Here is a 21812-nt window from a genome sequence, read left to right on the forward strand (position 1 = left end):
GGGTCGGTAATAATTGAGGGTTACTTTACGTCACTATCCAACACAGCAAAAGTTTGTTCAACTCATGTCTTGCACAGATGTAAACTTAATCAAAGGTTTAGCCATTTACTTGAAAAGAAACATGCATGTTTGTAGCAGATCTCCCACACCAAATGTACATCTGTATCCATATATTTGAAAATGCATGAATTACTCTGTATTAGCAAATAGCAAAAGGCACCACTTTAGCTTCTGTTTGATTTTATCTACCAAGTCTTGTAGGAAGATATTGAACGGTTTTCGAGTTGTGCTCCGGAAACGAAGGTCACCCTCGCTTTTGAGACTAAGTCCGAAACGTTTCCATAGAAACCAAGAAAATTAAAAATGACACAAATCTGCAAATAGCAAAAGGCACCACTTTAGGTTCTGCTTGATACATATACCAATTTTTTTTCCAAAAACATATTTAACGGTTTTTTAGTTATGCTCTGGAAACAAAATGATTATGGACGGACGTCTCTCTCTCTCTCATTTAAATTGGGGGCGGTGGGGTAGCCTAGTGGTTAAAGCGTTGGCTCGTCTCGCCGAAGACCCGGGTTCGAATACCCACATGGGCACAATGTGTTAAGCCCATTGCTGGTGTCCCCCGCCGTGATATTGCTGGAATATTGCTAAAAGCGGCGTAAAACTAAACTCAGTCAGTCAGTCATTTAAATTGAAAAGGAGCCCTAGGGAGACCATGAGTCTTAGTCTCTGAATATACATAATTTTGATAGTAACAAACAAGCCCATTTAAATTGAAAAGGAGCCCTAGGGAGACGAGAGATTAGAACATCTGCATTGGGGCTACATGTGCCGAGGTCATTACCAATTAGAGGTGAGGATGTTGGTCCGGCCAGCCATGCTAGTTAGATATGTTTACTTTGTAACCCGACCCCCAAAGTGAGTTAGTTTTCTTGCAGATGTTAACATACCCTGAACCTGAGGAAATCTAGACTTGCTTTATTTAGGGCTTTAGCACTTCAGAGAGGCTTGGCAGTAGGGAAAATAATGTGGTTCAGGGATTGTGAATCAGGGCGAATCGAACCCGGATTTTCGGCGTGACGAGCAAACGCTTAAATACTAGACTACCCTACCGTCCCCGTTGGTGTATTTAACACTGTATACTCATCAACATTTCACAGTGGAGTCTGGGTCTCGTTAGATACAAAAACAAAATGAGAGTCACGGAATATTTTTCAGTATTTTTCCAGATCTTCAGCAAGATTCGAGGAATAATTCGGATTGCAGACCTTGTCTTCATACATTGTGACCATGTTCCGACTCGAACCTGTGCCTTCGGGAAGACGAGCGAACTAATTAATCGCTTGATCGACACAAATAAGTGGATGTGTGCATTTGCTTGTCAAACATTTCATCCAATGACATCGAAATTATAACTTAAAGTGTGAACCACACAACGTCAAACATATGGATATTGTGGGGAACAACTGCGTTCAGAAGTGCCATGCGATATAACACACCCAGCAGAATTGGTCAACGGTTGGTGTAGGGTCTATGAATATACATGTGAGGCGTCGCATTTCGCTGTGCAGAGTTGTGCCCTTTAGACGTGCCTTAAGCCTATGGTCCCGGGTTCGAATCCCCGTTCGCTCTGATTAGACTTACACTTGTCAGCACCATACCCGTGCTCGTGGATTTCACCAAACATGTCAACGTCTAAGACTTGCCAGGGGCGGATACAGCTTTTAGAGAAATGGGGGGTGCACACTATTGAGAAAAGGGAGGGTGCACACTTCATTTTCACCCGAGTTTCAATGGTCATTTAATAAACTTTCAGGACAAAAGCGGGGGTGCGCACCCCTGTAAAACACCCACCACCCCACCCCACACCCCATACACACACACTTTCTGGATCCGCCTATGCTTGCCCGACCTCGGGCGTTACTCCAACATCAAACTGGCCCGGTGTGATACAGACTAAGGATTCTTCAATGCAGCGTAAATCTGAACTCGCTCACACTGACTAAAGTAGATAAAGGAAATAATTCTAGCAATGTATCTCACGTGTCGTTTTGATGAGTGATCGAGGGAGAGACAAATACAAGTGGGTGATAAACGCTCGGACTGCTTTAGCTGTATAACGAGGAGGTTATATAAAGTTATATAAATAACGTTATCGTTGGAGCATGCGTTTTCGTATGTCATACATTTTGAGACGGCGGATTCCAGCAAAATAATATGTTGGTGGCACGTTTTACAATTGTTCATGCGATAAAATCGAAAATAACAACGGAAAACCCCTTTAAACGGAAGGATAAGTGTTTTCGGAACAAAACAGATTTTTTTAACAGAACAGATAATTCTAAAAGACAACGTCATCTTCAAAACAGCCCACTATCCGAGTATTTACACGCGCAACACACCCCGATGTAACGATAGAAAACACTGACTTCCGAAAATATATAAACTCACGACAATATATGAATAAAACACCAGTTAGTGTTTTGCTGTTAAGTCTTGGGCGGAACATACAGAATGTATGGATAATTTATAATATACTCAAATCAAAGTGCATCAATAGGAAAGCATGTGGACTCGGTTTGTTAAGCATTCGACTGGTAATCCCCCAAAGCGTTTGTACATATCTAAACTGATTCCATCGTTTGCGTAGTTAGGGCTGGAGCTAGAGTCTTGTAATCCTCGCGATAACTTGTTTCATTCCGGGACAACTTCTTGACTGGAGTTATCATTCTTGAGTTCCCATTCCGGAAGTAGAGGTCTCTACATTACTTCCGGGAATATTGTCACGCAACGGAACATCTGTGACTGGCTTCAAGATGCCGGTAAGTCATGTATTTCTTGTCATTCAGTCGTTTGGGTTTTATATTATACTGTGTGATGTTCTTGCCGAGGCAATGCAACACACTCATTAGATCAAACACCTCCATGAAAGTGAGCTGCTCCACTGAGCGAGACCTCTGGCAGTGAAATTGAAAACGATTAAGATGTGGACAATATGTTATGAGATGAAATGTATCGTCGATACCTTGTCGCTCCCAGTCTTTAGCTTCTTTTGGCATTTCGCTTACGCTTTATGAACTATTTTATATCCAGTTTTAGATTTAGAAAGGTTGCTTTGCTGGGGAGCAGCATGGAAAATACTACCATTTCCTGATATTGTATACACTGGATAATCATAATGTTCAAATGGAGGATGGTTGCAACTTGCATACACTGTAGTGTCAACATGGCCATGTCACAACCGAATGACAAGCAGGTATGACAATGATACAAGAATCTGTATCGAAACGTCGCATCATCTGAATAAAGAAGTTGTTCATCCATAAAGTTTGTCCTTATCTGACTCTTGCCACTTCTAAAAGTAAAAAGTGTCACTAAGAAAGAAATCTTTGTATGTTTAATACAACACACTTGATATTGATGTGCAAGTTCTTTATTATTTACACACGACGTTTCTGGGCTAATACTTGCCCCTTCATCTGGTGAATGACAGTGAATAGTTACAGAGGTATATATAGTATGTACATGAAGCCACAGAGTTGTTATTACAACAGATTGGTGAGGGGATTAAGTTAAATAGTGTGTAAATAATATAGAAGTTGCACATTCAAGTGTGTTGTAACTTGTATTACCCTACCAACTTCTAAATGCCTGTCAAACATTTGTATGTTTAACCAGGGTTTTAGCGAGTGTGTATTGCAGCCATTGGGGATGTTTCATGTACAATATTCCAATTAACAAATGACCAGATTTTAACATCAGTAGTAGACGTGTTACTTATTGTTAGATGCTTAGATGATAGAATTGTCAGAGTGTAGTTCAAGTATGTTACATAGAATGATTTCATTTCAGCCCAAAGGAAAACAAGGGACAAAAGGACAGAAGCAAATTGATGAGGAAAATAAAACATCACTGAAGTTTTATCTTATGATAATTGGAGGTGTAAATGTAAGTGTTCCACTTTATCATTTTCAAGAAACGGGTGATTTTATGGGTTCAAGTTTTCTGCGTGTGAGCGCAATAGTGCAGTGGTAAGGCATCTGCCTATCATGCTGAAGGTCCGGGTTTGATCCACGGTGGAGGCACCTAGGTTTTGGTCCCGAGGTGGGCACATTTGCATAGTATCCTTGGACAAGATACTTAGATCCACATTGTCTCAGTTCACCCAGCAATAAAATGGGTACCCGTGGAGGATGTGCTGGCAATGCGAAAGTGTTTAGTTCATTAAGCTTCTAACAGGCAGAATGGCTGTATGATCCCCAGGGAGTTGAAAAGGTATCGGAAAGTACGATAGTGTCCTATGACTGGGGATAGTAATGTACGTAGCGCCGTGAGCAGGCAATGTGCCTGGATATGAGCGCCATATAAGCAGACTATTAGTATTACTATTGATTCATGCCTTTCAAAGTTAAATATAGTAAATTTTAGTGTATGCATGATCTGTTTCTGTAATATTTATATAATGTGAAAGTACACTTTGTCTGTGTACAGTCTAATGTATTCTGAAAGTAAGGTAAATAATATGTAGCATGAAAAGAATACATTTATCACAGCAACGCCATAGATACCTAGAGTTTAGGGAGTGGATACAGTCACAATCAAAATAATGTAGGAAGGCCATTGAACTAGCTTCTTGTTCACACCCTATGTGCTGATAATGTATACATCATGATACATATTGATATATTATCAGATAATGTTATTGTTTGTGACTTTTAAATGTTTACTTTATATATTCATATTTATCATATTTTTCAGGTATTTTATGTCCTTGTCCAGTTTCTGTTTTTTCTGGGACCAGTTTACAACAGGATCAATCGTAAGTCATGTCAATAATCATGATAATCAGTGAAATGGTCTAATACCTAAGGTGTTCTGAGACTTTACCATTATTTTTAAAGTGGCATCACAGTGACTTGTGGACATGAGCATGACACCGACCTAACACATGAATAATGAATAGGTTGTTTGGGGCATGGCTGCAATTCTGGTTCACCCAGATGATGATTTTAAATTTTTCATCAGAATACCAATGGGTGCCACCAAGGATGTAAAGCTCCTGGCTCCATCAGTTTGGGCTTTCCTGCCAGATTCAGCTGTCATACAACTGAAAAAAACAGCATTAAACCCATCTCACTCGGTCACACAAGATACATTTATGATTTAGATGTTTTAGCCTAATTTTTATAAGCCAAATTCAGTGTCATGTTTTGTCTAGTATGTTTTACATGTTTCCAAATGATTCACACATCCATTAGCATGTATTTACTTCTCATTTGACAGCAAACTATTATTCCATATCCACTGTTATTTGGCGTCTTTAGTGTCTAAACACTGTACCAGGTTAGCTTGACAACATTAATATCCTTCCATTTGTAAGCATGATAATCATGGTAAGTCGATTTCCCTATTCCGTCACAAGAGGAGTATCGGTTAAAAAGTTACCAAACCAAAAGTAACTATGAAGATTTCAGTCCACTTTTAGCAACTTGTAAATGTTATCATGGTAATTATATGTTTCTGATTTAAGTCAGATGCCATATGGTGATATCAATACAATGTTATGAATGACAAATGCGAATGAATGACACATGCGAATGAGTGAATCAGGTAGTCACTTGTACAGGTAATGTCCTCTACTGGTAATAGCACATTTTGAAACAACCTGATCAGTGCAACTGTGGTTGTAATTGTCAACCAAGCTGCATGTCAACAGCACAACTTCACATTAGTCAATGTTCTGTGACAGTGATTGATTGTCAATCAAAAGATGCTGATAAATGTTTAATAATGAATTTATAAAAAGGGTGGTATTGGTAAAACCTGATAAATGTCATATTGCAGTATGTCTCCATTGCAATCAGTGCAAAATGTCCTGTCCACTGATTAGTGATTGCTATTAGCTGATGCCTAAAGCATATATATTTACATGAGAGTCTTGAGGTCTTTTGATGATGTGTTTTGTTTGACAGGTGATGTTTGTACTGGCACTTGGTGTTCACTTTGCAAGTTACCAGTTTATGGGGTCAATAGCTTCCCGTAATCTGGATCTCAACATGGAGTCAGGCATGGCAGAGTATGTAGCTTCTGGTCGGAATTTACCTGCTCACAATATTGTTTGAGCTCAGTTGCACCCACTCACAATTATGAAACTCACCTGTACCTAAACACAGTATGCAAAAAATGTTACCATAAGAATTCTGACAGGAATATTTGTTCACTGATTGCTTTTGTTTTTTGTAGGCTGTGTAACGGTATGCGCTTTATCTGATCTTGTTGGGATTACCTCCCTTTGTAGTTAGACATTCTCAATAAAGAAGTGACAGGTCGATCACCTCATCTACTTTAATATCTCACTACACTTATATGTACAATTGAGGACACAACAAGCTGTTGCTTATGTTTCTGTAAAGTAAAAGTCGTTTCTGTATGTCACGGTCTGTTTATTATACAACTATTCTCATGATTCTGTTTCAGGCATTCTAAGGACCTGTTGATTCTAACCGCTATAGTACAGACAATGTCTCTTATATCAAACTATTTCTGGATTTTTTGGTTGCTGGTAAGTGTTGTCTTAGTGTTCAAATGTTTGTACAACACATATTTGTGGAACATTTTTGGTAGATGTTCCAAATAAGAATTAGAATTGTTTTGAATATGACATGAGGACCTTCTTACACTATCACCACTGAACTTAAAAACTACAGTGTATGGTTGTCACACCCCGTCTCTAATCATGCTTGTGGGACGGTGGGGTAGCCTAGTGGTTGAAGCGTTCGCTCCTCATGCTGAAGACCCTGGTTCAATTCCCAACATGTGTACAATGTCTGAGGCCTATTTCTGGTGTCCCCTGCCCTGATATGGCTGGAATATTGCTAAAAGTAAAAACGGCGTAAAACTAAACTCACTCACTCAATTATCGTCCTGGAGAGGAGGTCAGTGGTTCAGTAGCCAGCTGCTCTATGCCAGAGGTGAGGTGAAATTGGGTTTTGCGTCGTGCTTGAGAATATTTCGCTCATATGAAGATGTGCATGCGTGTGTAAGTGTATGTGCGGCTGCTTGTACTAGCCCAGACGTAAGCTGGTTTTCTAGTGCTAGCCCAATGAGATACCATACCGCAGTGAAGCATGAATACCCCACTCAGACACATTATACTGACTCCGAGCCGACAAGTCCTTGTTGTACCCATTAATGCCGAGAGCCAGGCAGGGACCAACAAGTACCATATTTTAACGTATTTTGGTATGATGCGGTCGGGGATCAAACCCGCGGCCTTCCGCTCTCCGGACGGACGCTCTAACCACTAAGCCACGGAGGCGGTTGCTTTATGCCAGAACACTCTAAGATGCTACTTGTTGTTACCTTGCCTCACACAAGGTTAAGCAAGGACAGGTCAGCTTGGAGTCTGTCAACTGTGCCTGCAGGGTATCTGTGTTAAACTGTGGCATGGTATCCATGTGATCTATCACTGTAAAACCATCATTTGTCTGGACTTGTACAAGTTGCCACACTACCTGTGAAGATCCAGGTCAGAATTGGTTTCAGCAACCCATGCATGAAGTAGAGGCGATTAACGGGATCAGGCAGTCAGGCTCACTGACTTTGTTGACTCATGTCATTGTGTCCCAATTGCGTAGATGAATGCTCATGTTGTCTGGTATAGACTCGATTATTTACAGGTCACCACCATATAGCTGGAATATTGCTGAGTGCTGTATTAAACAACAAATGAAAAAACAAATTGCCACACACCTATCCATGCATGTTCAGGGCTCCAGATAATACCTAAGGTATGTAATGGATGAACAAAAAAAATATGACCTTAAAACCATTTCATCTAACCTCTAACCCTGCTTTGTGTTCCATGCTTGAATGTTTCCGTTATCTATTCCAGGCTCCAGGACGAGCATTCTACATGTTGTGGGTAAATATTTTGTCTCCCTGGTTTTTTGAGGCCCCTCCAGAAGTTGATGAGAAGAAACAGAAAAAGATGGAGAGGAAAATGAAGAGACACCATTGATGATGATGCTAGCATAATTGTATTTATACCATTCCCTTGTCACATGTTCTACCACTCATGATTCACAAGCCGCCCCTGTACATTGTCCGATTATCAGTTTGCATCTTAATGAAATGTTATGAATAAATGATTTTAAATGAGCGAATGTTGACAAACTCTTTTGTAAAGTGTGGTGTAAAGATGTCCATCCCTATATCCGTGTTGCGTGGATTCACTGTAGATAATGGGGAGGTGGGGCAGTGTTCACAATACTTTAATTTGGCAGTTGGCCATTAGGGCCTGCTGCCGCCTGAAGGCCTTAAAATCTACAGGCCCTGAATGAAATCTGCAGGCCCATTTTGTCAAAATCAAACCAATCAAAACAAAATAGACTACACCGTTTCAAATAGCGAAGCCTATGGCGCTGAAAGAAGTATTTATTTGTTAAAGACTGGTGTTGACATTCCAGCGTCAAAAGCGCTAAAATACCAGAAAGTGAAACTGAAAGTTTCGTAATATGATGGATCATGGATGATTCCCGAACGTTAATTAAAAAAAACAAAATGGGAAAGATTCCAGCTGAAAAAAAATACATTGACAGAAAATTTACTGAAGGCCACAAGGGCCTGCAAATATTTGAAACTGCCGGCCGATACAATAACAACCCGCGCTGGGCCTCGGTCGCGATTATTTCGAATGCTGAGGTGGGGTAGATTAGCGGTTAATGCGTTCGCTTGTCATGTCGAAGGCCCAGGTTCAATTCCCCACATGGGTGCAATGTGTGAAGCCCATTTCTGGTAGCACCCTGCCATGATATTGATGGAATATTGCTAAAAGCAGCTTAAAACTAAACTCCTCACCCACTCACTCACTGTAGACCTAAAGGAGTAGTGAATTTGTTTCTTCCTGAAGGTTCAGCTTACACTGGCAGCTTGGCAGCATCTGGATATTGTGCTTGCAAACTAATTAATGTCATTGTGTCAACCCCTGAATTATCTGGTCCAGAATGATTATTTACAGGCCATCAACATACTGCTAGCCACAATAGAATAAAGCTTTGTTTCTGATTATACATGATTTTGATAGAAACAAGAGATGAGATGGAAGATTCAGTACCTGAACCTGTGGAAATCTAGACCTTCTTTATTTAGGGCTTTAGCACTGCAGGGTGGGCTAGGCAGTAGGGAAAATAATGCAGTTCAGGGTAGTGTTGGAAATTGGTGTAAATCTCATAATTGATGATTGGTTCTTTACAACCGATCAATCATCGAAAATAATTGGTTAGCGTCATTTATCAAAATTTTCTGGTTATGTTTGTTAATGCACAATTAATAAAGAAAAAAACTGTAGTTCCCTCAGTTTTTTCCGCAATTTGCACAAAATGCATTTGCAAATTTCACATCTTTAAAGGATGACTAGTGTGTTAGGAACATACATTTCCTGGAGTTGTTAAGATAAATTTAATCATGACTTGGAACGAGCTTGTAGTGCTTATGCAATGTAGAGACAAAAACAACCTTTTGAAAAATATTGTTATTGCAAACAAGTGTTCCAAAATTGTTTGTGTTCGATTATGAGAAAACATGATCGATTGCTTGGTCGTTTTGTCATTGCGACCAATCTTCGATTATTTCAATTAATAGGACCACCACTAGCTCAGGGACTGTGAGACAGACTTCAGTCACAGCTCCAGTGTCAGAGCAAAAGTTTGGAAAATGATTCTTATATGCAAAAAAAAGAAAACTGCAGACACTTTTTCAGCATTAAGATCAGAATGAGACTGGTGCCGTGATAAACATACTTAAAGCCAATAGGTTGATGGGTTCTGAGATTCCAAAGAGTCTCATTGCGCCTTTTCCTTTACATGTATTAATGGACAATTTGGACATGCTCCTTATTACTGTGGGGACTATATTCGTACATCAGTATTGCTGTATAATGAGTTGGTTCACGTGCAGGCGGTTACACATTCAAGGGAGGTAACTACTGAAACCCTAGCTCACGCTGCAGCTTCCCTCTGGTTGTGTTTGCAGCGAGACGGATGTCGCGACATATCGCAGCGGGACACGACGTAATAAACTCATGGGCGGATCGAGGAATTTTTGAGGGGGGGGGGAGAGAACCCTCCCGCACCCCTTGGATCCGCCCATGAATCTGGGGATGGATGGAAACGGGAATTGATACCAACCACGTTAAAAAGAACAGATTATCCCCCAAATAACACCAAATACAACATCTGACAATGAGAGCAAGTTTATCTACGAATTATCTTGCAGTCAGGCTTTTGTGCCCTCACGTAATACGATTCAAGGTACCCCAGAGCCGCGTTGCGGTCCTATACAATCAAGACGCGACCGTGCATGACCCTGTAGATTCACTGGTGACTCACAGGTTGTGTGATATTGAAAACAAACATGGTTGATTTCAAACTTCCAAATAAACGGGAGTCATGGTCTCGAATGCGATCCACCCGTGAAGGTCCGGGTTAGAATTGGTCTTCAGTAACCCATGCTTGTCGTTGGAGGCGACTAACGGGATCGGGTGGTCAAGCTCACTGACTTGGTTGACACATGTCATCGGTTCCCAATTGCGCAGATCGATGCTCATGCTGTTGATCACTTGATTGTCTGGTCCAGACTCGATTATTTACAGACCGCCTCCATATAGCTGGAATATTGCTGAGTGTGGCGTAAAAGAACAAACCAACCAACCGTCGTAAAAGAGAACTGAAATGTCAATAGCCATGTCTTTCTGTATGGTCGCAGTAACCACGTGTTTCATAACAGAACTTCAATACTTTCAGGGAGAGCGGAAGGTCGCGGGTTCGATCCCCGACCGCGTCATACCAAAAGACGTTAAAAATATGATACTTGTTGGTCCATGCTTGGCGCTCGGCATTAATGGGTACAAAAAGGACTTGTCGGCTCGAAGTCAGTATAATGTGTCTGAGTGGGGTATTCATGCTTCACTGCGGCATGGTATCTCAGTGAGCTAGCACTATAAAACCAGCTTAAGTCTGGGCTAGTACAAGCACCCGTACACACGCATGCACGTCGTCATATGAGCGAAATATTCTCAAGCACGACGTTAAACCCAATTTCACCTCACCTCAATACTTTGTGGCCACATGTCGTGGCATGTAAATTTCAATGTACAATATGTTTTAAAATACATTATGGCGGAACATTTGGCTATATATACAATAGGCATGTATTAAAGCTACACAAAGTGGAAAAGTTACAGATGAGTATTTGTTTTTCTATAGAGAGTGAGTTCAGGTTTCTAGCAATATCACGGCGGGGAACACCAGAAAATTTCTTCACACATTGTACCTATATAGGGAATCAAACCTGGTCTACGGCGTGATGAGCGAACGCTTTTACCACTGGGCTACCCCACCTCCCCTTGTTTATCCAGAGGACTTACAATTCTGCATTAGAAGAGAACAAAGTTTACTTAAAGGTCACATGCAACGTAAAACACAACTTTGCAGATTCTGATACCTTTCGGTATGGACTAACCGAAACAAATCATCAAAAGTGCAAATTCAGCTTATAAAACTGAAAAATAACGCGATGAAAAAATCCGCGCGAAATCGGAGTTCAAACGATTCACTAATTTTCCCCAGCGCGTGGGGGAATTGAAGTGGTTTCAACAGCTGGGCTGCGCTCATAGAACATGCGCAGTGAAATAGGTTCGCGCAGCTTGGAAGCGGGTTGTCCGGTGAATACTCGGTGAAGGCTTTGGTGTGAGCTATTTTTCTAATGTTTTGTTGATATTTCACAGGCGCGAGCTTTTCATATGTTATTACAGTAGATTACCGATTTAACTGTTTATATAATTTCATTTGTTTATTTCACCACACGTTCTTCTTACCGAGTCACTTTCTCAGTTCGATACTTAAAAGCAATGTCATTATTTAGCGTTGACAGAATTTATAACTGTGATATAGATATGTCGTTGTCACAGACAAAACTCAATGTCTGTTTTATTGACGCCTATGTGTCTGCCTGCCTGTCTGCTAATGACAATATTCAATACACAACTTCGATCACTGACCACATGCAATTTGAACTTAAGGCTATACACCATAAACAAAACGCATTGATTTATGGCCCGAGTTCGGTTTCTGTCACATTATGTAATTACACAGACAGGCAGGTGTGATACTTGTACACATAACATGTTATGATGTCTGTTGATTGAAAAATGTTATACACAAAAAATGAGCATGTATTTACAAAACCCAACATCTCTATATATATACACACACAATGAGCCGTGACGGCATCTGCAAATGAACCAGCCGTTACACTTGAGTGCACACCCACCCGCTCTGACTGGGTTCGGTATCCCGGGTGCTTCGTTTCTTGGAAAGTACAAAATATTGCAGTTTTGATTTGCGATTGTACGCTTATAATTTTGTTTATATGCTTTTTCATAACCAGCAATGTATATCATATATCACGAATAAGTGATAATTGTGTTGTAATTATGTTTGATTTTTTGGTTGCATGTGACTTTAACTTTCTAGGTATAGATTTGTTTTCCCTTTGAGTAGCAAGGTTTAACAAGTATGGAGACAGCAGGGTTTTTTTTACATTCGCTAAAGAAGTCAAAACTCTAACGTACATGGTATTCATCACCAACAATGTTATTCTGACATAGTGTACAAGTTCGTTCGATAAGAGGTTTGTAGTTATAGCAGGTAGTGATAGGTTTGTAGGCATAAATGTCAAGTTGTGAGCTATTCACATGGGACAAACCATTTCAAATTCAATTGAGAAAAGATTAGTGTCGTACAGAAATCGTTTTCAATCATTATGCACAAGCTTTTGAAACACTAGGTAATAGGGCTCTCACGAGTCCAAAATTTGGGACTCGAGTACTCGAGGTGTCAGACCCGACTCGGACCCGAGTACCCGACAATTTCGATGCTTATCTGAAACCAACATTCAAGCATAGACGTAGCTGTTCCAACTTCCAATCTACGAATAATGCAACATGTATATGTGAATCCAAACGTTCTTGAATAAAGCAATTGATATTCAATGTCAATGGAAGTATCTATTACCTTTTAATTTGCAAACAGAATGTGAAGGCAACGTAAGTGTCACTGTGACCCAGTTCTACGCGATCAATTATGTGATTAATATTCATGAGCTGGGCCGGTGATACCTTATTACGCCTGTAAATGCTGTAATATGATTGGATGTGTCAGGGAAAAGAAACCAATCAATCTACTTCTCTTTTCTTTTGGTTTTAAGTTTTACTGCGCTTTCAAGATTAACATGTCGTTGCAGTTATGACATTAGCAAATTTTAAACATTCACCTGGACGATAAGTCACATAATCAATTAACCTTAATCATGGTTAAAATGCGGCAAAACACGTTCCAAAGCTGGAAGATACATAGATAAAGCATTCATTGATTGGTGCTGCATTAGATACTAGTATCTTGTAAAGATGGATCGACTATGGAACTTAAAGAATATGTAAAACAGGATTGATGTTTATTTGAGACTTCTTATAGTGAAAACGGTTTGGTTTCAAACTAAAGACTAACCATTTATTGAGTAACACTACGCTGTATTTCTTCTTCCGAAACTCTGCTGAACGGAGATCACGTCAATGGTATTCATTGTGATTAAAATTTTCACTATTAAGGATATAGGTCTCCAAGTGTGAATGTTATTTTGAATGCGTATGTATGTGTTGATTGTTGAATATGTAACACTGAAATACGCTGGATAAGAACGACTGAATATCTATGTAGAAAACAAGTTGTTCAAACATAGGTCTAGTGGCCAGGGACAGTGATACAGCCGTGAGTGGTTACGCTTGTCCACGCGTCCGTAGTTAGGGCAACGGCAGGTACTGTTTTGGGTACTGATATTTTGTTCTCCTTGCAATCTTCATACGACTTTATGAGGTAGTTGTGAATTGTCGCAGTACATGGGACCTGGTAATTTGGGTTCAATGGTTCACAGAAAGCCCTGAAACCCTCCCTTTAACAAGACTTAATGGTCGCATATCCTTAACGCGCATAAGCATTGCTTGCGTAATACCTTCATACCATTTCCTGTCAACGGGCTTGCGACTTTTGCTATCAAACTTACCAAACTGCCCCAGCGTTGCTTGTTGAGCTGGTTTTCTGTCTACAGTGCTTATTGTGGGTGCTTACAGGACAAATGCTTGCGTAACGAAGGGAAACGCCACAAAGACGGCATTTCGTATTTTGGCCACTAAATCAAGATAAAAAATGCGTCCAGACATTGGATTTTTTCTCACGATCATCCATCTTGATCGCATGAGATGTTTATGGTATCTCCCCTGCGAGTCCTCGAGTCCATTCAATTGGACTCGAGTCCTGCTTTACCCGACTCGGCCCCGAGTACCCGAGTACTCGTGAGAGCCCTACTAGGTAATCCGAGTTGATGTTTTTTAAGTCCATTCATGTCCTTGCGATACCACCCACTCATTGTGGTCTTGACAAGGGGAACACATTGATGTTTTTGTGTGAATCTTCAGGCTTTTGAAAGTAGCATGGTTACAACTGTATACAAGCTAATGTTATTAAAAAGGTCCATACTAATAATAATAAAAAACACAACACCACACCTATACAGTATGACTATTTTTGTCCACGTTTTTGCCTTCTTGGTTACATTTGAATGTGACCAGACAGTACTCAGTTTTGCCAACACTGACTGTCTTTTATCATGTTGTGCGTGGTTTTGTGTGAAACGACTCCGATGGGACGACTATTAGCCTGACTTAAGTAGCTTTATTTGTTAAATGACACATGGCATCGAGCTAGTGTCCTTCAAAGCAAAAGCAGCACGAATATCTCCTTCTTTCTATATGTGACATCGTTCATATAGAAATTGGCGGATACTTTTAATACAAGATACAAGGTAACTGCTTTATATTAGGACAAAATATATTTTTTGAAAGTTGTAATTGCGATATTTCATTTTGTTCATATATAGTATGAACAGAAATTATTGAGAATTTTAGGAATATGTTTAATTGGATTTCTAGTATAAACAACCTTGACCAGCTATCAAGTGCTTGGTTTCATTCAAGAGAGACAACTCCGTTAGTCCTTTTCATTAGTTTGTGAAGAGTTATCCCCCTTTGTTTACTCGCTAGCAGACGACATTTTCAGTGATCCTCAGTATGGATGATTTAGAGAAGAGGAAGTTGATTTTAGAGTATTATAACAAGGACATCGGATCAGCTAAAGTGATTTCAAGTAGAACAGGCATCCCTTTGTCCACTGTTTGTCGTGTTTTGAAAAATATTGCAGATGAATATGGCATTGAGCACCATGGAGGCGAAGGTAGGCCCAGAAAGTTGACTGTCGGTGACAGGAGGCGGCTTGGTATTCTTGTTTCTAAAAACAAACGAAGGAGTTTAGAAAACTTAAGGCTGTATATGATTGATAGAGGAACCGTGGCTGTCTGTAAGGAGACAATTAGAACTGAGCTGCATGCAATGGGTTGGCAGAAAAGTCTATTTCAACCATTCAAAAACACACCTCAGTCAGAATTGGTCTTCAGGAATCCATGCTTGTGATAAACGGGAACGGGTGGGCCAGGCTCGCTGACTTGGTTTGACACATGTCATCACATCCCAGATGTTCATGCTGTTGATCACTGGATTGTCTGGTCCAGGTTCGATTATTTACAGACCGTTGCCGTACCGCTGAGTGCGGCGTTAAACAACAAACATACAACGTCAGTTTGGCTTCAGGTTCTTATGGCCGTTATGTTGCTGGAATATTGCTAAAAGCGGCGTAAAACCAAACGCAGTCAGTCAGTCAGGTTCTTATGGTATATAATATGTTATAATATCCTGGTTCTCATTCATTCGACCCGTGAAGGTCCGGGTTAGAATGAACCTCCAGTAACCCATGCTTGTCGTAAGAGGCGACTAACGGGATCGGATGGTCAGGCTCGCTGGCTTGGTTGACACATGTCATCGGTTCACAATTGCGCAGATCGATACTCATACTGTTGATCACTGGATTGTCTGGTCCAGACTCGATTATTTACAGACCGCCGCCATATAGCTGGAATATAGCTGAGTGCGGCGTAAAACTAAACTCACTCACTCATTCTCATTCTTTCGATTCCCGAATTGATGTCGATTCGCGCAGCCCTGCGAGAATAGCGTCTATCACCTGTCAAGATTATAGTCCATAATAAGAAAATTTTAAATCCGCGAAGCCTGTCCATATATCAACACTGTCGCAGTTGGAGTACTATTTTCCTTTAGGTTGTTGTAGATACCGTAACTTAGTTAGTTCTGCTAAACATTTCACTGTTCGTTTATTATATTATCAGGGCTCCTGATATTTTTCCATGATCAGGAGTACGTACTCCTTATTTATTCAATACAGGAGTACTGGAAAACCTTAAGAGTACATTTAGAGTACTGAATGGAAATTAATGGCGTATCACTAATCTTGTGTTTCGTTTCATATATGCACCACAACATTGCTAATCTTGTGTAAACAGGTCAATAAACAATAGAACAATACTTTTTCAGATAAATACGTCTGTAAATGATTCTAAGATTCTACACCATTGCTGTGGTGCATATCTGCTACGCTTTCTAAACTATTTCCTACCGTATCTTGCATATTTTTTATCCGTACATACGCCGATACGACCCTTATCTGGAGCCCTGAATTATTCACATAAAAAAGTGTCCTAAACACACCATATGTAGCTTAATACACTTTTCAAAAAAGGAAACGCAAAAACCGTTTTAAAAGAATTTTTGCGTTGTTTTAAGAGCAATTGTTTCGTGTAATTTCAATGGTAAAGATGTGAAAATTCACACGTCCATAGACAAAGAGTTCGCCAGCACAGCTTACCTGTTTAAGATGGCGTCAAAGTCAGTACTTTGTATGGTCACCAATTACTGCTCGGCACTGACTGGATAAGTCGACGAAGTCGCCCCCCACTCACCCCTATGCGATGGCCAGTTGTTGAAGTGTCTGAGGCGTGTTTGACGTCGAGTTCATCCCATAGGTGTTCTATCGGGTATAGATCTGGTGATCGAGAAGGCCATGGCAAGACACTGACGTTAGAATTGGCACGGTAGCGGACCGTGACGCGTGCTACATGTGAAGTAGCGTTGTCAAGCAGGAACAGCTCCCTCTGTCGGTCCATAATCGGAATCATGTGACGTTGATGTACCCATTTGCTGTCAAATTCCCCTGAACCACCCTGACACTTCCTCCAGCGGCGACCTGCAATGTAATTAGGGGCAAAACGTTTATTTCTCCGACGGTAAACACGCTGTCTTCCATCTCGCCTGTGAAGAAGAAATCGTGCTCCATCACTAAACCAGACTCGCCTCCAGGTTCTAAGGCTCCAGTTCTACACCACCGCAAGCGATTGCGCCGATGGAAGTCTCTCAAAACAGGGGTGACAACTGGCTTTCTTCGTCGAATCCCCACTTCCTGCAATCGATTCCTGATAGCAACTGCAGAATGCGAATCCCATGCTTCAAGGCGGCCTTTAGCGATGTTTCGATTGGCGGCACTCAGTCGTGGCATGATTTCCTCTTTTATTTGCAGGTACATTTTGCTCTGCAAGTTTTCTTGGTGACGTTTTGGCGAATATTTCTTCAAACGCTTCGAAACAAGGGGAAAAGTTTTGGTGCTGAAGCGCTTTACCATCACACAAAGATGCCGTTTTGGAAAGAAATAGTATATTCGTATTGTTTTTGCAGCAGCTACATGAGTCCAATATTGTCAAAATCACCTATGCGTTTCTATTTTGAAGAGTGTACATGTAGCTATACTGTTCTTTCGTGTCTTGAGAATATACAGTCTCGATGTCTTGCCACTTGTCCCTTTCCTTCACACATATAATTCATTTATCGTTGTTACTTTGAATACTTAGTCGCCTGGTTATGACAAACTGAATGTGTCCTTACAGTTAGCAGGCCGGGTCGTTCACCTGTAATACTTCTGAATGCGGCGTCAAACAAACACATAGTCATGATATAGTCAGAATTGTACGATCAACTCTGAGATTTCTTAAGAAAGTGGAAAGGGTTGTGTGATATAGTCAGAATTGTACGATCAACTCTGAGATTTCTTAAGAAAGTGGAAAGGGTTGTGTGATATAGTCAGACTTGTACGATCAACTCTGAATTTTTCAAGAAAGTGGAAAGAGTTGTGTGATATAGTCAGACTTGTACGATCAACTCTGAGATTTCTTAAGAAAGTGGAAAGGGTTGTGTGATATAGTCAGACTTGTACGATCAACTCTGGGATTTCTTAAGAAAGTGGAAAGGGTTGTGTGATATAGTCAGACTTGTACGATCAACTCTGAGATTTCTTAAGAAAGTGGAAAGGGTTGTGTGATATAGTCAGACTTGTACGATCAACTCTGAATTTTTCAAGAAAGTGGAAAGGGTTGTGTGATATAGTTGTGATTTCTTAAGACAGTGGAAATAGTCAGAATTGTCAGAACGATCAACTCTGAGATTTCTTAAGAAAGTGGAAAGGGTTGTGGAAAGTCAGACTTGTACGATCAACTCTGAGATTTCTCAAGAAAGTGGAAAGGGTTAGTGTCAGAATTGTACGATCAACTCTGAATTTTTCAAGAAAGTGGAAAGGGTTGTGTGATATAGTCAGAATTGTACGATCAACTCTGAGATTTCTTAAGAAAGTGGAAAGGGTTGTGTGATATAGTCAGAATTGTACGATCAACTCTGAGATTTCTTAAGAAAGTGGAAAGGGTTGTGTGATATAGTGAGACTTGTACGATCAACTCTGAATTTTTCAAGAAAGTGGAAAGGGTTGTGTGATATAGTCAGACTTGTACGATCAACTCTGAGATTTCTTAAGAAAGTGGAAAGGGTTGTGTGATATAGTCAGACTTGTACGATCAACTCTGAGATTTCTTAAGAAAGTGGAAAGGGTTGTGTGATATAGTCAGACTTGTACGATCAACTCTGAGATTTCTTAAGAAAGTGGAAAGTGTGATATAGTCAGACTTGTACGATCAACTCTGAATTTTTCAAGAAAGTGGAAAGGGTTGTGTGATATAGTCAGAATTGTACGATCAACTCTGAGATTTCTTAAGAAAGTGGAAAGGGTTGTGTGATATAGTCAGAATTGTACGATCAACTCTGAGATTTCTTAAGAAAGTGGAAAGGGTTGTGTGATATAGTCAGACTTGTACGATCAACTCTGAGATTTCTTAAGAAAGTGGAAAGGGTTGTGTGTGTCAGACTTATAGATCAGACTTGTCAAGACGATCAACTGTGTGATTAGTCAGAAGTACGATCAAAGATTTCTTAAGAAAGTGGAAAGGGATATAGATATAGTCAAAATTGTACGATCAACTCTGAGATTTCTTAAGAAAGTGGAAAGGGTTGTGTGATATAGTGAGACTTGTACGATCAACTCTGAATTTTTCAAGAAAGAGGAAAGGGTTGTGTGATATACAATGTAGTCAGAATTGAACGATCAACTCTGAGATTTCTAAAAAAATGTGGAAAGAGTTGTGTGATATAGTCAGAATTGTACGATCAACTTTTTTCAAGAAAGAGGAAAGGGTTGTGTGATATAGTCAGAATTGTACGATGAACTCTGAAATTTCTCAAGAAAGTGGAAAGGGTTGAGTGGGATAGTCAGAATTGTACGATCAACTCTGAGATTTCTTAAGAAAGTGGAAAGGGTTGTGTGATATAGTCAGAATTGTACGATCAACTCTGAAATTTCTCAAGAGAGTGGAAAGGGTTGTGTGATATAGTCAGAATTGTACGATCAACTCTGAAATTTCTCAAGATAGTGGATTTTTTAACAGCCCTTACAGTGACAATGTCATGTGCTTGTGGAACTGATGGTATGACACTAAAACATTATGGCATGCATTTCGCTATGTATACATGTATATACAAAATATACTCAAAGGCACAAGTTATACCCCGTTCGCATGCAGCTCCTTACATACGTCAGCTAATTTACACACCATGTAAAAAATACACACGTATGTAAACGTGTCAAGCGAACGCATCTACGCATGCGTGTATATTTACACAAGGAGCAAATGTGGGTGTCAGCCGGATCTGTCGACAAATGAAAAATATGATGTGGCTAACCGACGACAGAATAAAAAACCCGGAGTGTCGACATCGCGTGGTCATCATACCGTGACGGTGTTAATTTGAATGTTTGCTTAGTGATTTGCAAGTGGCTTTGGTGGCTATGCTCGTACCATGGGTAAGTGAATTAAATTAATTATACTAAATGTCTTTTTAACAATTTGTAAGAGAATTAAAATTGCAAACAGACTATTATTTTACGCTATGCGAGTGGAAGGATTACCATTTTGGAGTTTAACATGGAAAAAAACCAGGAAAGAAACAGAGAGCTTACCATTGTTTTGTGATATTGGGAATAGAAGGATTATCGAAATGCTGTTGAAAACATTTAGCATTTGGGTACATATAATAGATCATGAAAATGTTGTTACCACTGTCAAAATGGCAGAGTAGGCCTTGCTCCAGAGTACAAGTCAGACAACAATGTGAAAAGACTTGTGCGTCGAGCTGCAGTTCTACCTTTAGTGCCACTGGATAAAGTTGAACATGTCTGGCTTGATGCCATTGCAGACGCACCACTAGGTGAGAGGCGACACAGCTGATGGATTACGTTACTACCAACTGGATAGAAGGTCCATGGACTCTGCCAACTTGGAATCATATTGAAAATGATGGACACAGAACTAACAATAATTTGGAAGGTTGGCACAACAAAATCAACAAGTATGCCATGAAGACACATCCGAATGTGTTTGAGGTTGTGCGAATGCTGCAAAAAGAACAGTCAGCTATTGAAGTTAAAATTCAGCAGATCACCAGCAAAGGACAGCAAAGAGATCCCGTCCGTAAACGTCGCTACTGAATCACTGACGCTAGGATTCGATCCTTGAAGGCCGACCTTCTTGCCGACAGACTTACTGAATAGGTCTTCAGCAACCCATTCTTGTCATAAAAGGCGACTATGCTTGTCGTAAGAGGCGACTAACGGGATCGGGTGGTCAGGCTCGCTGACTTGGTTGAGACATGTCATCGGTTCCCAATTGCGCAGATCGATGCTCATGCTGTTGATCGCTGGATTGTCTGGTCCAGACTCGATTATTTACAGACCGCCGCCATATAGCTGGAATATTGCTGAGTGCGGCGTAAAACTAAACTCACTCACTCACTCACTACTGACTTGAACTACACAGACCATGTGTCAGAGTTGCTTCATCTTGGCTGAACATTCAGATTACTGACATGGACTTTATGAATCATTGCACTTCTCAAATGTTACTTACCTATTTGACTTATGTACTATACAAATATATTGTGTGAGATTTATGAATTGTGTACAAATATGTTATATTGTGTGACATATGATACACACATGTTGTTATATTGACTAAATAAATATATTGTCTACTATATATATCGCACTCTGTTTTTAATTGGTTTGTTAATTTCGAGAACACTGGGCGTGAAGTCACTCCTGTAGAACATCATCCCCCTTTCCCCGGACTGTCGACAAGTAATTTGGACGGATTATTTGTTGTTGTCGACAGTCCGGGTATAAATCCAAATTTGCATGTGGTCTGGTGGTCATGTAAATGTATATTTACACATGTGCAAATTTGCATGGTTAGTATTTGTGCCATGCGAACGCATAGCAAAAATACACGGGTGTGTATGTCAGGTTATTTCATGTTGAATATACAGACAACTGTTGCATCCATGTTATTTTTAGCACTTC

General features: G+C 40.2%; 1 protein-coding gene and 1 long non-coding RNA gene across 2 annotated transcripts; both read left to right on the forward strand.

Moving 5' to 3' along the window:
* Nucleotides 1–121: 121 nt before the first annotated feature.
* LOC124285095 lies at nt 122–17677 on the forward strand. The gene is made up of 3 exons (XR_006900728.1): nt 122–131; nt 15074–15079; nt 17617–17677. It is a non-coding gene; the product is annotated as an uncharacterized LOC124285095 (long non-coding RNA).
* On the forward strand, nt 2709–8163 carry LOC124285081 (transmembrane protein 208-like). The gene is given in 7 exon segments (XM_046721238.1): nt 2709–2825; nt 3856–3951; nt 4762–4788; nt 4790–4822; nt 5976–6079; nt 6481–6565; nt 7898–8163. Coding segments are annotated over 7 exon segments (477 nt in total). The 5' UTR covers nt 2709–2819; the 3' UTR covers nt 8024–8163.
* Nucleotides 17678–21812: the final 4135 nt, after the last annotated feature.

Source organism: Haliotis rubra, unplaced genomic scaffold (genome assembly GCF_003918875.1).
Source record: "Haliotis rubra isolate DU_JTF1 unplaced genomic scaffold, ASM391887v1 Scf11, whole genome shotgun sequence".
Lineage (NCBI taxonomy): Eukaryota > Metazoa > Mollusca > Gastropoda > Lepetellida > Haliotidae > Haliotis > Haliotis rubra.